The 19,734-nt window shown below is 45.0% G+C and overlaps 1 protein-coding gene across 1 annotated transcript in view; it reads right to left on the bottom strand.

Annotated features, from left to right (window-relative positions):
- HSPA4 (heat shock protein family A (Hsp70) member 4) overlaps positions 1–19,734 on the bottom strand; it is a 2,799,623-nt gene that overhangs the window by 567,332 nt on the left and 2,212,557 nt on the right. Inside the window, 1 exon segment of the mRNA XM_044069267.1 lies at positions 9,884–10,039. Within this exon segment, the coding sequence (XP_043925202.1) occupies positions 9,884–10,039 (156 nt within the window).

Below are 19,734 nucleotides of genomic sequence, written 5' to 3'. Positions count from 1 at the left end.
TGGGAGGCTGGAGCTAAACAGCATTAGGAGCGGCTAAGAGGCCCTGCAGAACTGCAGTGGCAAGCCTGCCCTGGATTTAGAGTAGAATGGCAGATGATAGTGCTGTGTAAAGGTGTGCACTGAATTCCAAGTAGCAGCCTCTAAAATGTCCTTGGTAGGTACTCCCCTGAGAAAGGCAGCTGAAGTGGCTGCAGTTCTGGTTGAGTGTGTTCTAATGCCCTTAGGTACTGGCTTGCCATGGTGTACATAGCAGAAACGAATGCAGTGGCCTATCCACTTTGAAATGGTCTGCTTTGAGGTAGCCTTTCCTTGTGATGCTGCAGCGTATGCCACTAGTAATTGTCTGTCTTTCTGAAAACTTTGGTTCTGTCCAAGTAGAATCTAAGCTGTGTACGTCCAAAGAATGCAGAATCCCCCCCCCCCCCCCCCCCTGTTCTGTGGATTTGGGTAAAAGTTTGGCAGGTGAATAGTTTGGTTGAGAGCCACACTGGACACCACCTTAGGCATAAATGTTGGGTTTGTCCTCGGAGAGACCCTGTCTGGATAAAAAATGATAAAAGGTTCCACAGCCATGAGTGCCTGTAGCTCTGAAACTCGTCTTGCAGAAGTTACTGCTAGGAGCAGAGCTGCTTTCCAAGACAAAAACTTTATATCAGCAGTAGCCGCTGGCTCAAAAGGAGGGAAGGGTGAGTTTTTCCAAGTCACAGTTGAGGTCCCATGCAGGCATTGGTGATCTCCTTGGAGGTCTTAAATTTTTGGCTCCTCTGAGGTACTGCTTTAATAAGGGATGAGAAAAGATTGATGGTTCTACATTGTAATGAGCCGAAATGGCAGAGGCATGAATTTTAATAGATGAAAAAGGCCTTTGTCCAGCATCTCAGTTAAGTATTGCAAACTCTGAGGAATATTTGGCATAGCTGTATCAGTTCCTTGTGCCTGGTTCCAAAGCACAGAATCTTTTCCATTTTCCAGCATAAGATTTTCTAGTACTAGGCCTTCTGGCTTCCAAAATGACATCCATTACACCTTTACTGAGAGGTGTGTTTTGTATCACTACATTATTAGCCATGCTGTCAGGTTGAAAGTTCTGAGCTGGCACTGTAGGATCTAACTGCTTTGCTGGGACAGTAGCTGACGTATTTGAGGTAAGGTCCAAGCTGGGCATTGAGACAATCCTTAGTAATGGATACCAGTGCTGGCGGGGCCAGTCAGGGGCAATCAGTATCATCCTTGGCTTTTCCTGTCTGACCTTTAGGAGTACCTTGGGGAAGAGAGGCAGAGGGGGAAATGCATAAACTGATAGGTTTTTCCAGCTGAAAGACAGGGCATCCACTTTCCATGCTTGTCTGTGATAAATCCTTGTGCAGAATCTTTTCAGTTGGTAGTTGTGAGGGAGCCAAATAGATCTATGTCCGAGCACCCCCATTTTCTTGTTATGCTGAAGACTTGTGGGTCCAGGTGCCACTCCATGAGGTTTCTGCTTAGTTCGCCTTCCAGAGAATTTGTTATTCCTGGCAGGAATTGTGCCTGCAGGTGAACTTGATAAGTCAATGCTGTGTCCCATAAGGTCATTGCTTGTCTGCAGAGGGGGTAGGAATGTGTACCTCCCTGCTTGTTTAAGTACCACATGACCGTAGTATTGTCTGTCTTTATCAGTAGCTGTCCTGGATGAAGTAGATCCTTGAAAGCTGTCAGGGCATTCTGAACAGCTAGCAGATGATGTGAAGATGCATCTGGCTTGCAGGCCATGTGCCCTGAATACATTTTCCTGCCATATGGGCCCCCCAGGCATAATCTGATGCATCCATTGTCAGTGTGTGTCTGGCTGTGGGCAAGGTGAATGGCAGAGCCTTGTTGCGGTGACAGGCCTCTGCCCACCATCGAAACTCCTGCTGCAGGCAGGGAATGAGGGTAATTACTGTCTCCAGGCTGTGGCAATGCTGAGTCCAAACATTTTTTAGATACCATTGTAGTTTCCTCATATGCAGTCTGGCATATGGAATTAGTAGAATGCAGGATGCCATGAAACCCAAGGCCTGCAGGATTTTCCTTGCAGATAAATGGGTATTTGTTGCCAATTTTCTGAAGTAAGACGTCAGTTTCTTTTGTTCGTCTGGCGTGAGATAAGCCATCTGGGCAGTTGTATTTAAGCTTGCACCCAGGAATATTATCTCTTGAGAGGGTACTAGTTTTGATTTCTTTTCATTTACTGTGTAGCCTAGGCAAATGAATAATCTTTTTACAAACGCCAGATGCTTTAGAAGGATGTCTTATATCTCTGCTTGAATAAGACAGTCGTCCAAGTAGGGATACATTTGAATTCCTCTGTCTGGAAAATGCAATTACTGGTGCCAGGCATTTTGTGAAGACCCTGGGCGCAGTAGATGAGCCAAAGGGCAGTGCAGAGAATTGGTAGTGCATTGAACCAGCTAGGAATCTGAGGTATCTTCTGCAAGATTGTGTGATTGGGAGATGCAGGTATGCCTCTTTTAGGTTCAAAGTTACGAGCCAAGCCTTCTTGCCCAACATGGGCAGTAGCTGCTGTAGAGTCAACATCTTGAATTTTGGAACGTCCAGAAACGTGTTTAGTATAGACAGGGCCAGCACTGGTCTCCAGGTTTTGTCCTTTCTGGGTACTAAGAAAAGTCTGGAGTAAAATCCTTGTCCCTGCTCTTGTTGTGGTACTTGTTGAATGGCCCTCATGTCCATGAGGGCTGAAATTTGCTTTTGTGCCTCTGCCCATTGATTGTGTCGCAGGTCTGGCATACCTTTTGCCCTTGGTAGGGTGTGAAAATGGAACCTGTAGCCTTGGGACACTATGTTCAAGACCCATTTGTCTTGGGTAACCCTTTCCCAATTTGATGAAAGAAGTGCTAGTTTTCCCCCCAACGGGGCTGCCAAAAGGAAAGTGCTTGGATCTGGCAGAGGAAAGTCATTGGGACTGTTTCCCTGTAAGGTTGTGATTTGTCTTCTCCACTTTTGGAGGTAGGAGCACCCCATTGTTTAGGCCTGTATGAGACTTGGGGCGGAGATCTACCTCTGGGACGTCTGCATCTGCCTCTCTGTGGTTTGTCTGACACTGGAAAAGACCAACTTTTAGAAGGCCAGTTCCTGCTAAACCTGGGTGGCTGTACCTGCATGGATTTCGCTTTATCCTCCATTTTCTTCAACACCTCTTCTGCTTTGGCACCAAACAAAGTATCATGATGTAATGGGGCATCTAATAATTTTGCTTTAACATGATCAGGCAGATTTTGTTCCTTTAACCAAGCATGCCTTCTAATAACAGAACCTGTAACAGCGGCCCTGCAAGAGGCCTCCAGTGAATCATAACCACATTGCATAGTATGCTTTCCCACTTGTTCAGCTGCATGCAATAAATCCTGCAATTCCTTGTCCTCTGAACATTCAGGATTTGTCAACATTTTCTGTTTAAGCAGTGACATTAAGTATTGCTGATATTTAAGCATATGAAACTGACAATTTAAAGCCCTTACAGGCAAGGTAGCAGAAGTGTAAATTTTTTTCCCCCATCTGTCCAATGCCCTAAAATCCCAATCAGAGGGGACAGGGTTTTTTGCAGTGGAAGCTTTGACCCCTTCGGGACCCTGAGATATAGTTTCTGGGTCAGAAGCGGGGTTTTTATGTAGAAATTTATGAGAATCCAGGACCTCAGAGCCACACGCTCCAGGGATCTAAACCTTATCATCACAATGAACAAAACATGCTGGAGGGATAGGTTCCTAACCCAGAGACTTCCCATACATGTCAAGCAGAGCACCTCATTGGCCCTCTTCAAAAGGAACCTTGATGATTGGATGGGAGATAGGAAATTCACTCCGGGGTTCATGTCAGTCGCCCTGCTAGACAGGGGCCCAGAGAAGTAAATGTTTGCATCTTTCAGATTTTCCCAGTTAGGGGTCGCCACAGCGGAACTCCGGTCTGCTAATGACTGGTAGTTGATTTTTACGTGCCGAGTTACCAGTCATGACGCACAACCTTCAACGAGGGTACGCCCATTCACGCATGTCTCCACACAGAAGACGCACTAGCTGAGAATCGAACCGGACAGCATCTTACTGTGAGGAGACAACGCTACCGCAGCACCACCACCAGCAAATATTGTGGGAAAAAATTTCCAGAGAATTATGGCTAGGCTTGCATAGGCCTTAGGGCCAATAGCCTAGTACCAACCTATGAACCTGTAGTATCTGTCTGGCTTTGCAGGTGCAGGGGGTAGAGAGTCAGGGGACAGGCCGGACTCTGAAAATACATCTACAATATCTAGAAAAGGTGGAGTAGCAAGGGGTCTGTGCTGAGGAAGTAGCAGAAAGTCTGTGAGCATTTTCTTAGATTCAGAGTAATCTTGGCTCTCCCAGTGAAAATGCTCCCTCATGGTATGCAGGGTTTCTCCAAAAGAATAATCCTCAGGAGGAGAGGCTGAAGGAATGGATTTCTTCAGCATCAGAGTCCTCATAGGGAGGCAAAGAATAATCCTGTTCAGAAGAGGAATCAGAGGAAATAGAAACCTGATCAGAAGAATCATATTCCGTCTCTTGCCTAGGCCTCTTATCAGGAGGGGGATGGGGACCCCTGATCAAAGTAATTAGGTCTTCGGCCATTTTAAGCATCTGTTTTTTAGGCATGGAAGTCTGGAGTAGGAGAATGCTGTACTTGTTTCTTTGTCTTCAGAGCTCCTTTAGACTGTCTTTGAAGCTGAAGATGGTTTAACATATAGCTGTGTAGGTCTGAAGACACCCTCAGAAGCAGATGCCTGCTCAGCAGCTCCGGACCCATCTGAGAGAATGATTTCCGAGTGTCCAATACCTTGAGCATCCAGAGGCCCAGTCGGCTCCACGTGGGAGATGGAAGCGGCCTGTGGCTCTGAGGTAGCGGGCGCCAGAGGCTGCGAAAGCGCCTCACTGAGAACCGGCGACTGGCCTAACTGAGGCCTCGTCATTGGTTTTGGACCTCGGATGCCTATCCTTTTCCTTGTCCTTGCGTTTTTTTGTAAACTCTGGTCGTCAGCTGTTCCGACGGCATTATATAATTAAACCTTCGACCAAAGTAATGAAATGCAAAATCGAACCAACGCTTAATAGTGCGTTGGTTAAATCTAGCACAAACCCGACAGCTAGCAACGTTGCGATCAGGGCCTAGGCAAGGAATACAGTAAGAGTGAAAATCCTTATGAGGTATTTGCTTCCCACAAGAAATACAATTGTTAACTTTATCTGACATCGGTCTGGAGCAAGACAAAAGTTTCCCCAACGGGGTACTTGGCTTTAATTAAGACTTCGGTTCTGAAATTCGTATTTGAAAATCTCAGGAGTCCACCGACCGGCACTTGTGAACTTTGCGAACTGCTTTTGCTTTGGGCACCGTGGGGCAAGAAAGACTGAAGAAAATGGTGTTGGCTGCATCTTTTATACCCCTGGCAAACTGGCGACGGCAACCGACGCAGGACCAGGACTTTGAAATTCAGGCCGACTGCGGGTAGCCTGCCAGCAGGATAACCCAAGAGTAATGACTGCAACAGTGAAACACGATGAACATCTTTGTGATCAGGGCCTAGGCAAGGAATACAGTAAGAATGAAAATCCTTATGAGGTATTTGCTTCCCACAAGAAATACAATTGTTAACTTTTTCTGACATCGGTCTGGAGCAAGAAAAAAGTTTCCCCAACGAGGTACTTAGCTTTATTGAAGACTTCGGATCTGAAACTCGAACATGAAAATCTCAGGAGTCGGCTGACCGGCACTTGCAAACTGCTTCTGCTTGGGGCACCGTGCGGCAAGAAAGACTAAAGAAAATGGCGTCTGCTGCATCTTATACCCCTGACGACCTGACGTCAGGGAAGGGGCGACAGCAGCTGACGCAGGACTCAAGACTTTGGAATTCAGGCCAGCTGAGGGCAACCTGCCAGCAGGATAACCCAAATGTAATGACTGCAACAGTGAAACATGAAGAACATCCACAGTGCAAGGTGTGTTTAGTTACTTGACTTGCAGAATGCATTAACTCTTGTAACCCTTTAGATTCTGCACAAGCAGGAAAGGAAAACATATTTTGTTTGAGGAGTTCCAGGGTATGTTGCTGAAATGTAAGCATATGGAACTGACAATTTAGTGCTCTGATAGCAAGAGTAGCTGAGGTGTATACTGTTTTTACCCCCATCTGTCTAGTGCTCGGGAATCCCTATCTGAGGGGGTGGGATTCTTAGCAGAGGTTGCTTTAATTCCTTTACTCCCTTGAGAAATTACCTAAGAGTCGGCAGTAGGATTTTTTAAAAAAAAAAATTTATGAGAGTCAGGGACTCTAATAACTGTCTGGTTTTCTGGGTGCAGGAGGGAGGGCGTCAGGAGTCAAGCTGGATTCCAGAAAAAACATCCTCCACAACATCTAGGATTGGGGGAATGGCCAGAGTTCTGTGTTGTGGAAGATCTAAGAATTCCCAGAGTCTCTTTTTAGACTGAGGCTAGTCCTGACTTTCCCATTGGAAATGTTCCCTTACGGTGTGAAGGGTTTCCCCAAAGGAAAAATCCACTGGGGGGACAGGCTGAAGGAATGGAATCCTCTGAATCAGAATCCTCATAAGTAGAGAAGGGTTGCATATCTTCATACTCAGATGCATTAGAGTCATCAAACTCATGTTCATAAAAAAACTACAGGGGACAGGTCTCTTTCTTTTGAAAGGGGTAGCTTGGCTTCCCCCTGATCATAAGGTCTTCCACCATTTTAAGCATTTGAGTCTGAGGCAAGGAAGCAGGTGCCTGAGATTGGGTCATCGGTTTCTTGGGTGTGGTTCATAACCTGGGCCTAAGAAACTTGGTAGTTTTTGAAAGAACGGTAGTCGTGAGTCGGTTTGTGTCGAGAATCGGTAGTGCAAAGGTCTTCCTCGGAAACCGGTGTCTGCTCAGCGGCTCCGGACACATCGAAGGTAGAGACGACCGCAGGATGGTTAGTCGAAAAAGAGTTTTGCGGCTTACCAGACTCCGAAAGGGTCTTGGTAGTGGCCTGCAAATCAACTGAAGCAGGCATCAGGGGCTGCAAAACAGCCCCACTGAGGACTGGAGAACTGACGACTAGCTTAACGGGAGCACTGTCGGTAGGTTTAGACCCGTGCAGTCTGTCTCTGTCTTTATCTTTATGTTTTTTCGGAAGACCTGCTGTCGGATGGCTTACCGAAGCCATATCAGAATTAGAGGACTGTAAGCTAAAATATCTAGCTACAATAAGGGCCCTACTTATTGCTCTGGCGTTGAACAAAGCACAGACGCGACAGCGGGGGACGTCGTGGTCTGGGCCTAATCCAGTGACGCAGTAAGAACGAAAGTCTCGGTGTGGTATTTGCTTTTCACAGGAGAGACTATTGTTAACTTTTTCTGACATTGGTTAGTGCAAGAAAAAAGGATCCCCAATGGGGTACTTAGCTTTAGAAGACTTCAGCTTCAGTTCGGAAGATGAAACTCAGGTAGCGGCCGACCGGCACTCATGCGAACAGTTTCTGCTTCGGGCTCCATGACAAGAAAGACTGATGTAATTGCGTCGGCTGCCTTACTTTATACTATTGATGACCTGATGTCAGTCCTGAAACAACAGCAACTGATGCAGAAATACTAAGCCTTTGGTATTCAGACAGGCAGAAGGCTACCCTGGCAGGGATAAACCTAATGTGATGACTGCAACAGTGAAACACGAAGAACATCCAAATGCATTCAGGTAGACAAACTCATCCTTAGATGGGGCTAGGGACTTCCAGCCATCCCTATGTCTAAGTATTTCCAAGATGTCTGAAAAGGAGACATCAGCAGAGAGGGACTGTGGGGACCCTTCAGCTTCATCCAAGTCTGTGCCTGAAGTGATGGGCTCAGGGGAGTCCAAATGTTTCCTCTTACATTTTTTTCTTCTGAGGGACCTCCTCCCAATGCTCGGGGGAGGTTTCGGAAGAAGTGGGGTCATCCTGGGGCATAGATTCCCTATGCTTGGAGAAAGGAGGCGGGTCAAAGGCAGGCACAGGCACCAAGGGAGAAGGAGCCCATGAAGCCGAGGGTGGAGCAGTCTCAGGAGACAGCACGCTCATCACCTCAAAGTCACCACGGTCACGAGCCGAAGGAGCCTCCAGCTCCGAAGAGCCCGGAGACCTCCTGCAAACAGAGACTGATGGCTCTGAGGCTGATGTGGGAGCCAAGCTCACCTGCACACTGAAGCTCCGAGGGAGAGGAGGGTCGGACAAGGGTCTGATGCCAGTTCCCCCCTCAAAGTCGACGAGAGAGCTTTGGCATCCAGATCCCTCGATGGACTGAGATATTAGAGTGGGAGTCAGAACCGATACAGGAGAAGTAACTGGAGTAGACGGTTCCACCACCACAACATCCATGCACTCTGGCTCCGAGATCAAGAGAGTCGCAGGAGGAATCTATGAAGCTGGATGGGCCGAAGGAGCCAATTCCTTATGGACTGGGCTAGGTAGCAATTTGGCAAGTGCCTATGACTTGAAAAGCCAATTGACCACTCTCTCCACATCATGATTCGAAAGCCTGGAGGACTGAGAGAGGAGTGAGAAGAGGAATGGTGACTGCCTGCCCCAGATTGCAACAAAGGAGACTGCGGAGCAGAGCGCACTGACTCCAAAGAGGGAGACCTGGTTCTTTTATGGGCCCGGACTGGCTCCGAAGATACTGATGGAGCCGCCGGCAACATAGCTTTGTCAGATCCAACACTGGGAACAGACAAACGAAGATTTCACAGCAGATTTAGGTTGTTTAGGGGATTTTTCAGACTGTTTAGCTGGCTAAGGAACCAGAGACGAAGGATCCTGAGGGTTCTTCAGAAAGCCATGCAAAATCAGTTGTTTCTCTCCTGCAGAACTCTGGAACTGAAAGCATGGCAGATAGAGCACAAGTCCTGCAGGTGAACAGCCTCTAAACAGTAAACAACTCGTGTGCCCGTCTGTAAGGGACATTTTTTGGCAACACGAGTCACACTTTCTAAAGCCAGAGAGTTTCGACACTTTAGACATGCTGGGTACCAGAAACACAAACAGCCAAAAACAAGTCTGCAATGGTTAGCAAAAACTGAATTACACTACCACAAAGGATATTTATTTTTTTTCCTTAGGAAAAAGGAGAAGGGGGAGAGCCTCTAAGTAAAACAGCGACTCTCCCAATAGGAGAGCCTCTAACTTAAATGGCTACTCCAACATAAAGTGGGAAAGAAGAGAAGAACCCTCTAAGTTAAACGGGCTCAAGGGGAAAGCAAGGCCTAAGAAAACAATGACCAAGAAAAAAAACAAGAAAAAACAGCTGAGGAAGGTGTTTTGTTTAAACAAGAACTAAAACAGACACCACAAAGGTAATTAACTGCTAATAACCATAAAAAAGGAAAGTAGCAATATACCAAAAAAACTAAGTACTTAGCTTGAGTCAGTAGTCGCAATCTCGACGCTGCAACTGGCAAACGAGATCCGGGTAGCTACCACTAGGCATGCTGGGATAGGGGTTAGCCTTGAGCCAGTATAAGCTCTCGAGCTATTGTAAAACTGCAGAGTCTGAGCCGAGGATTAGCTCCGAACCCAACCAGCAAGAAGGAAGGCAAGATGGGGACAACATATCAGTCTTAAAGTACACCAATGTTTATTTATTCAGGTTGTAAGACAGCTTATTTTAGCTTGTAACGCTTGGCCAAGGATTCCTATACAATGCTAAGAATGAAATGCACATAACTTTCTTTTACCTGAGCAATGGCCTGAAAAATCATTACAAAGTAATCAACTCTTACATCCATCTCTAAATGAAAATCTTCAAATCATATTTCACCAACAATAATCAAAGAATACTTAACTGCTACTGTTCTCACATACTCCTAAAGAAAAATAGTTACCTCATTTTCAATACATGTATTGAGGATCTCCTGCCCCAAGTGCCACTGCAACTGACTGACAACAGGCAAATCCACAGTAGTGGTCTTTACTTTTGCCTTCTTGGCTTGAGGTGGCTGGTCAGTTTTCTTTTCATCCTTTGTAACATTCTGAGAAGTCTATAATCAATAAAAAAAATATTTAATATAGACTGTCAGCATCTAGTAATAAAGCTCAAACACTTCACACAAAATTACAGTAATTAAAATTCAGATCTATGTCTTAAGGTTTTAGCAGAGTTCACAGATTTTAAGTTACTAAACTTTGAGCTAAGTATTCTGTAACAGTTAATGCTGCAAGCATAGGCAGAAATATTCTAGACTGCACTGTTTGGGTTATCTTGTCTTAAAAATAAGTTGTGTCTTACCATAATGTTCCATCTGTGTTGTCGATCTTCATCTATTCTTGACTGATGGGTTACAGTTCCGATCCCTGGAACAGATTCGGCCGTTATACAGCTCACCCCAGCCAAGAAAAAACTCGAGCTAAAAGTCTACCCAGAATGTCCCTCTCCACATTACCTCAGATCGAGTTTGCACACTTATAGAATAGATGGAACCTAATCGAAATGAAGAGGTTACATCCAAGGAGTACCCAAACAGAAAACCCAGGACAGAATATCACTCCATCAAGAATCAACAGGAGGGCGAAGGAGGGTGAGATGTCAAGAATAGATGAAGATCGCCAACACAGATGGAACTTTATGGTAAGATGCAACTTCTTTATTTGATGTTCTCAATCTTCATCTATCTTGACTGAAGGGACAGAGTCCCCAGCTATTTTAGATCCTGGGTGGCCCTATGGAAGGATATTCCTGAGAACAATAGAACGAAAGATGGCTCTTCCCCTGGAGACCAAATTCAATTTGTAATGAGTAAATATATGCGGAGTAGCCCATGTTGCTGCTGTTCAAATTTTACTCATGGAAGCTTTAGAATGGAAAAATGAAGCAGCCACAAATCTGGTGGAATGTGCCTTCACCAGCACTGGACGCTTCAGATTCTTTCTGTTGTAAATGAAACTAATGCAATCTCAACCATTTTGATAAGGTAACCTTAGAAATGGAATTTTTCTAAGGTTGCACCAGAAAAGGAGACAAATAATTGCTCTGATCTCCTGAATTCTTTAGTTCTGTTGAGACAGAAACAATTCTGTCAACATCTAACAGCCATAAGCAATATTTGCCTTTGTGAAAAAAATTTGGAAAGAAGACAGGTAAGTCTATGGTTTTATTAATGTTGGACTCTGAGACCACCTTCAGAAGAAAGGATGGATTGGCCCCAAGTGTAACTCTGTCCTTATGAAAAATAAAGTAAGGGGGGCTTTGAACATAATGCTTGCAATATGGAAACTCGTCTTGCAGAGTTTATAGCTTTAAGTAGCAGCGTGTTCCAAGAGAGGGACTTATCCCAATTCGCTGCTGTTTCAAAGAGGATAAGTACCAGTGATTGCACGACAGTCTGGTCCCATGGTGGCAGGGGATCTTTAAATGGAGACCCTAAATGGATAGTTCCCTTGAAGAAGACCTTACATAATCTGTGTGAAATTAAGTGTAGATCTTCTAAGCCATTATGAAAGTTAGAGAAGGCAGCTAGAATGACCTTAACAGTAGAAGAAGAACTCCCTTACCAAAAAAAGACTCGCAAGAAATTCTAAAACTTTTTCTACCAGGGCTGAAAAACGGTCATGGCGATTATTGCAAGCCAGACTGAAAACCTCTTCCATTTACTGAGGTAGAGATTCCTGGTGGATGGTTTATGGGATGCCAGCAAAATTCTTTGTACTGGGGATTGAATATCACTATACCTGGCAGCTAACGAATTGCAGGAACCGAGCAGTGAGCTCGAGGCTTAGAAGACTGGGATGCACCAGTCCCTCAGGGTGAGACAGAAGTTCTGGAACTGGGTCCAGAATCCATGGATGGTGAAGTACATGAGGCCATACGAAGGGAATCCAAATTTGTCAAGGCCAGAAGTGTGCAATGAGGATTACTTTGTTTCTCAACCTGGCTGCTTTCTTGAGGAAAAGGGAAGAGAGGAAAGGCATATAGGAGACCCGGGGGCCAATCGAGGAGAAAAGCATCTCTTAGGGAGTGGGGATCAAGGCAAAATAGCCTCTGCACTTGTTTTGGGGTGAAGCAAAAAGGTCATAGCAAGGCTTGCCCCAGCGATGAAAGATCTTCCCTGCTATCCTGGGATTGAGAGAGCACTCGTGAGGCTTAGAATGGATCTGCTTAACTTGTCTGCTATCACATTTGAACACCCCAAGATGTGTGTTGCTATCAGAAAGTGGTTGGAGGCAATGGCCCATTGGATTTGGTTCCCCTTGTTTGTTGATGTACTAGACTACAGACATGTCTGACTGAACTGCAATAGTTCCTTAAGGAAGGGCAGAATGAAATGCTTGCAATGCTAGTAGCACCACCCTCATCTCCAGAATGTTGATATGCAGATTGGCCTCTATCTGGGACCAAGTGCCTTAGACCATCTTTCCCAGATAATGCTCCCCTCCAATCTGGGAGGCTTCCATGGTTACTACGGTTTTGGGATGAGAAGGGGAGGCCCAGAAGCATTTGCGCAGATTCCATGCACCAGGATAGGTCTTTTTTGCAGCGATTGGTGACAAGTATGAGGTGGTTCGTAGGGTGGGTTAGAATGGATCACTGATTCGCCAGAAGCCATTGCAGTAATCTCATCGGAAATTTCACTAGTGGGACCAGAGTGATCACCGCTGCCATGTCTGAAGTACAGTAGGGCTGGTACTTTTTTCAAGCACAGGAGAGAATGAACTTGAGGTTTTCTTAAATCTGTGGGCAAGTAGGAAGGCCACACAAGATAGTATTGAGAAGAGCTCCAATAAATTCCATATCCTGAGAGGGAGTTAGTTGAGACTTCGCAAGACTGACCGCAATGCCTAGATGCAGAACAATTGCAGGGTGAATTCTGTCACCTGTACAGTAGATGTCTGGTGGAAGTGGTGATGGGCCAGTCTAGGTATGGAAACACCTGGAACCTGTGCAGTCTCAAGTCAGCTGTTACTGCCTGCCATACATTTGTTGAACACCCTGGGGGCTGGGGTGAGACCAAAGGGCAGCACCTTGAACTGAGAGTGAGTGGCTCCTAGCCAGAAACGGAGAAACCTTCTTGAGCATCTGTACATTTTAGTGGTAATACGCATCTTGAAGGTCTAGAGCACATCCAATTGCTTTCCTCTAGAAAGGGAAGTATTGACTGAACTGCCATCAAGAATTTGGCCTGATGAACAAGTTTTAGAGTGCTGAAAACCAGAATCGGTCTCCAGCCCCCCCCACCACTTTTTTGGCACTAAAGAACCTTAAGTAAAATCCAGATCCTATCTGCTCTGGTGGGACTTCTTGGCTGACCTCTTTATAGCAGCTTTTGTATTTCCAAGGTTACTTGGTCTCTCTGACTGGGTGGAACATCGGGGGAGTCTTTAGAGTTCTTGGGTCAAGAGTGAAAGGGATGAGGTAACCGCTAGAAATAATTAGAAATAATTCTTAGCACTCGGACGTCTGTGGTTATTTGTCACCAGGCTGTTGAGTGCAAAGAAAATCTTCCCCAAATGCCTCCAGAGGTAAGCTATCGGACCTCCTTTCAGCAGCGCTGATAGGGTTGGCCAGAGGACGACTCCCTCGAACCTTGGTTCTGCAGGCCAACTCTGCCTCAAGGACAGCGTCTTCCATTTGAACTCCTCCCCTCTGCCTAGAGGGGAATCTGCACCGTGTGTGTCCTGGAAAGGCCTCTGAGACTTCTTGAACCACATCTTCCCACTCCTTTGATTCCTGAATAGGCTTATTAGGGAGCAGAAAAATATGCCCACAGCAGACAGGGTCTCTCCATATTTCTCACACCTGGATAGAGTTTCTTTAACTTTGGGGCTGAACAAAGAGGATCTGTCAGAAGCAGCACTGAAGGAAGACTTGAATGGCTCCACAAACTCACACAGGTGGATCCAAGCGTGTCATCAAATAGCAACACCTGAATCGACTGACCTGGTCACCCCTTCCGTTGCATGTGCAATGAGCATCATGGACAAACTACAGAGACACGCCACGGTAGCTAACTGGGAGGCCACTTTTTCCTGGACCCCCTCTGATAAATCTCCTACTAGGGTATCCAATAGCTCCTTGATCAGATCCCCTCTGGAGGCTAGTGAAATGTGTCAAAGTTCAAGGACCTAATGGTAAAGGTCAATTACGCATAAACCTGCTTCCTAATCTGTCCATTGCCCGACTCTCAGTTAGGGGGATGAACAGTGGAACTTTCCTCAGCTAGTTCCTTTTTAGTAGCAGCGATAGTCATCATTGCACCTACTGCTAATCATTTCGCCCAGTAATGATGATCCTTGGGAGTGGACAGCATTTTATGTGGCCTCCAGCGAATCAGTTCTTTTGCACCACGAGCCTTCCAAGCCCACTGAGCAGTAAGCTTAACAAGAGAGTCAGCAGGAGGGGTCACCCTGGAAGTAGAAGGGAGAGCTCCAAAGGCTTGCAAAAGTACAGACTCCTCACAGGAAGGGTCTTTGGACTTTCAGCTAGCCCTCTGAGTAACTCCAGGATGTCTCCCAAGGAAACTACTTCTGGGGGTGACCAAGGGGGAACCCTCCCCCTCATCAAAATCGGTCTCCTCAGTGACAGACTCTTTAGGGGAGTCCAGGTATTTCCTCTTACACAACTTCTTTCGAGGGAGCTCTTCAGTGGGAATATCTGAAGAGGACTCTGAACAGGGGTGGTCTTTGGATGGTAACTCTTGCACTCTCAGAGGTCTCTGTCCAGGTATGGAGGTTGGTGCAAGTTCAGGGAAATCAGGGGTCTAGGGGTGAGACTCCGATAACACAGGAGTCACCTGGGAAGTAGCAGTGGCTAAAGCCCTCTCCACAGAATGAAAGGCAGGTGCCCCCCCCCCCCCCCCCGAGGAGAGATGGGAGCCCGGAACAGAGACTAATCGGAACCAGGGTCACACCCCGTCCCTGGAGACCCACCTCCAAAGCCAGATTTGAGGAAAGGTCCCCAGCTGGCACAACCTGAAGTGGCAAGGTTGGCTCCAAATAAAAAAACATGAGTCGATTCAAACCCAACGGCGGAGGACCGATTCCAAAGATCCATCGGTTCCTAAGGCAGCAAGAGAGTCCAAGCCGTGTCTGGAACAGAAAAAGATGATGTCGACGCAGAGACCACTGAAGTCTGTGGTTGGAGTCTATAGCTCTAAAGCCTCTGAGGAGGTCAGAGGAGAATTACATGTAGGAGTACTGGGGGAAAACTCCCCTGCTCCAGGAGGGAGAGGGGACTGAGAAGGGGGAATATCCCTAGTCGTCAGAAGCAGATCCACCAACCTTACAATGTCAGGTTCAGAAAGACTCTTGGTGGAGCGAATGGACAACCCCGAGGGGGATTCTGGCCTCTCTAAATGGGCTAGGGAGTTAACCCAAAAAGACATCAATTGATGGGGAATATCTTGTCCTGGGTGCATAAAAAGCCTCAGTGTTCGGCACCATGACAGAATGTTGGAGATGCGAAGCAGGAGGACATGTCAGTACGAACGTTTGAGTCGTTACTAGTGCCAGTGTTGTGGTTGATGTCAAAGACTTGGTCTGTTCTGAGATTTTTGGAACCCTTGATTTCAGTTCCAGAGAGTATTTTATGTTTTTTTTGATGTCGGTGCCTATGGAGACGTCTGCACCGAACGACTAGATTTTGGGCCACAGGTCTTTGGAGTCTGGTTGGCCTTGGACAATGCTTCTTCAAAGGGAGCCTTAAGGAGCCCTTTAAAAATAAGTTAATTTCTACATTCTACCAGGGCTCTGGTACTGAAGCCCTAACAGATAGAACCTTGCAAATATAGATTCGGATCACCCAAAAAGTATACACATTTATCATGGCCATCAGAATTCACCATTTTCCTGCTGCACTCTTGGCACTGCTGGAAACCATTGGTAGATTTTGACTTATCTGCCAAGAGAAAAAGGATGGAGATAACACAATCACTCACAGACAGAAGAAAGGATCCTACCAACGATGGTAGGAAGGATTGCCAATCAGTAAAGTAAGAGCAAGAGAGGGGGAAACTACCAACTATGGTAGGCCAGAAAATACCAAGTGGTACTAAGTTAAGGGGAATTAAACACTTGCACAATAAGAAAGGGTAGACAAAATATTTGAAAACACTTGGGATAGCTAGAAATAAAACAGGAAGTTGGAGAAAGCTATATAATTTCAAAAAATATACTTGGCTGCAAGAGACAGTTGGCCCTTTAAGAGTGGCAAACAAGATCTGAGGTAATGTAGAGAGGGGCATTCTAGGTAGACTTAGTTTGAGTGTTTTCTTGGCAGGCACAAACTACATAACAGCAGGATCGGTTCAGAGGATTGGAACCATAAACCATCAGTCAAGAAAAGATGAAGACTAACTTCAGATCAAATGTTATACACTTACCATAACTCTAGATCCATGTTGTCACTCCATTTGTCTCAACAGCTGGGCTTTACTGGAAAATCTCACTCAGGCTCTGCAATAGACTGCTGGGAGTGAAAAGTTAGTCTGCTTTTCCTTAAATTTCTTTCTTGTAATTTGCATTGCTTTCTTCTGTTTTGTATACTGTGGTGTATTTTCATTACACTGCATTTTAAATGCATTCCGTTTTCTATTATATATTTAGACTAGGAAAGAAACCAAAACTGCATCGCCTGAATCGTATGGAAATTAAATGTTCTCCACCCTGGTGTTATTGCATTGTTAAATTAAAAGTTACAAGTAATTTACTTACAAAACAATTACAATACATGCTCGAGAGAAGGACCCTACCTCTGAGCACGATGGCAGCAAATGAGATCTGGGGGTATTAAGGTTGGACTAGACCATTATTGGTAGAGGGAGAAGCTTGACAGTTAAATCCAAAGTCTGAAGTATGCAGCCAAGCCGGATCAGATCTGTAACCCATTCTTTGAGGAAAAATGAAAAGGACATCAGATCAAACCGTTTCTAATGTTCCTCACCCCTTATATTTATTTGAGCACATAATTCCTTCCCTCTCCTCTTTCACTGGCTATAGTCACTCAGCATAAAACTATTTTGTGAAGTCACTCCACTTAAGCTTTTTAAATTTATTGTCCCTCCCACTGTACTCCAGAGAGTCGGAATACTAAGTGCTCACCCTCAATCCAATCTATCTTGTCCTTCTACAATTAGTGGCTATCCCCCCTTGATTGCTAAGGCTTGGGTTATCTCATCTTTCACATCCAACTGCTTAATGCACACTGCAACTAAGATATTAACCATTTTCCTCACCTTACCTTTAAAAATCTGCAACATCTAGTCAGACTACTGATGACTGGAGAACTCACATTCCGCATCTCAATAGTCCTCTTGGGATTAGTGCTTCTGTTTTGCTCCATATTTCCTGTTGACTGCTGATCACCACAAAATCTGATAACTGCTTCATATGTGCTACTTTGAAATCTGTATTACTGTTTTGCTCTTGCTGAGAGAAGGGTCAGAGGGTCACTGATTCCTGTCTCTGAATGAGAAATGTGCATCTGCGAGGGGGTTTTCCTGACTGGTCTACTTGTTATTCAAGGCATCTATCATGAAAGGCTGCAACAAGCCTACAGACCCCTCCATTACTTAGAACAAGACTGCTGATCCTGAAAGATGCCGTGGCCTGCCTCTCATCTTGGGATTAGTGCGACTTCTTATAGTTGCCACCTGTCCCGTTGTCAGCGGGACACTTACGGGTTGAGCCTTCTCATCCCGCTTCCCGCATTCACAGACAGTGGGACTTTAAAAGTCCTGTTTTCCCCTTTTCGTGCTAGCGAATTGCCATTGCCGTGGAAAAGCCGTAAATACTTCCGTTTTTTCCACGGCAATGCGGCTACGTCACCAACCCGGACCTACAGTTAGAGGGATTCCCTGCTAGGTCCGGGTGGTGTAATTCAAGCAGTAATTGGCTGCTAGGATTGGAGGGGGCAGGGATTCACCTAGAAGAGACCAATAAAGGTTGCAGCTGTAGAGAAGTTTTGTCTTAGTGCTCTACAGCTGCGAAGGAAATAAGGTCTGAAATTTCTAATCCCAGCCAGCCAGCCAGGGAGCCTGCGAGCCAGCCAGCCAGCCCAGCCACTTGAGCAGACAGAGCCAGTCATCCAACTAGCCATTCCAGCAGGAAGGAAGCAAGCAAGCTAGTCCAGCAAAAACTGTGATAGTGGTAAGCACATAATAGTATCTTGTGGCCTTAGTTATTTAAAATGGGAATATTGTGCTTTAAGTTTTTAATGTTTAGAGGTAGATGGGGGTGCAGTACGCAGTATTTAAATCTGTGCAGTGGTTACTTTGAGATTTCTGAGTAGCACTTTTTAAAGGTATAAAACCTAGATGTATATGTAATTGTTATTGTTCTTGGGGGGGGGGGGGTATGATTTGGAAGCATTACTTTTAAAAGGCTGAACTGTGTGTATAGAAGTTTTGTTTATTTCTGGTGGGGGGCAGTGAAATATAAATTTAGTGCGATGTATTTCTATTGTCATAGCTTTTTCTGGGTATTTTCTGTTTGCAGATAGAAAATATTAGAGCACAGTTTGCAATTTTTTGTGTGGAAATGTGTGCAATTTTCAGGAAGTTAGGATATACTGTTTGGGTAATTTTTCCTGTTAGTTCTTGCAAGTCAATGTGTATGTGGTACAAGTCTACGTTTTGAGGGGGAATGTTAACACTTAATGCAGTGCATTTATTATTCCATTTGGTACATCTCGTCAACTTGCCGAAGCTGTTTCAAAACTTTCATTTATACTTATAAATCTGTGCATTTAATTTTTTATGAATTTTTAATAAGGTTAAAATGTCCTGCTTTGCTTGTAATGTGACTATGTGTGTGCTGCTTTTACTTGGGCCTGTTTATTGCATCGCTGTGCTGGGTAAATTACTGTTAATTGCTATGTTTAGAGGCAAAAGGAGCCCATGGAGTCTGCTGTACATTGTAGTTTATTTTACCTCTCTTGGAAGTATTTCTAAAAGGTAAAATGTTAACAGACTTTTTTCCTGTTAATTTCTTTTTTTTTTTTTTGTGGATGCATGCTCAGAAGTTAATGCAGTGTATTTGAGATTGTGCTAAACCATGTCGTTGTTACAGGGTAGTTTGTATTTTGTATTTTAGTGATATCTTTAATAAAGTTACAATGTACTGTTTTCATTATAATCTGATTACGACCAGTGCTGCTATTGGGCATGTTCATTAATAGATCATTGCGCTGTGTAAATTAGTGCCACACATTTCTTTTAACTGCTGTGGTCAAAAGCTAAATCAGGTCTATGGTATCCACTGTGCATTCTCATTCATTTTAGTGTTTTTTTTGTTTCAGTGACTGTGGTTAATTTTTTTTTCTTGAGGAGTGAGGTGGGCATGTTTGGTGGTAAAAATAATGCATTTCATTTCCTACAAGCTGTGTTAATGTTAGTTTTCAATGGCTAAAATGCCCCCTACATTACCTCATTTACTATTTGACCTTTTTTAAACTGTCTGTAATACCTTTTCTGCTCCATTCCTCAGTTCATTTGCATGCCAATGATTTTCGAGCCAGTTCTTTTGCGTGCCACTGTTTTTCGAGCCAGTTCTTTTGCGTGCCACTGTTTTTCGAGCCAGTTCTTTTGCGTGCCACTGTTTTTCGAGCCAGTTCTTTTGCGTGCCACTGTTTTTCGAGCCAGTTCTTTTGCGTGCCACTGTTTTTCGAGCCAGTTCTTTTGCGTGCCACTGTTTTTCGAGCCAGTTCTTTTGCGTGCCACTGTTTTTCGAGCCAGTTCTTTTGCGT

The sequence above is a fragment of the Protopterus annectens genome, chromosome 4.part0 (assembly GCF_019279795.1).
Source record: "Protopterus annectens isolate FY-2018-M chromosome 4.part0, PAN1.0, whole genome shotgun sequence".
Taxonomy (NCBI): domain Eukaryota; kingdom Metazoa; phylum Chordata; order Ceratodontiformes; family Protopteridae; genus Protopterus; species Protopterus annectens.
This window is presented reverse-complemented; position numbering and strand designations above follow the sequence as displayed.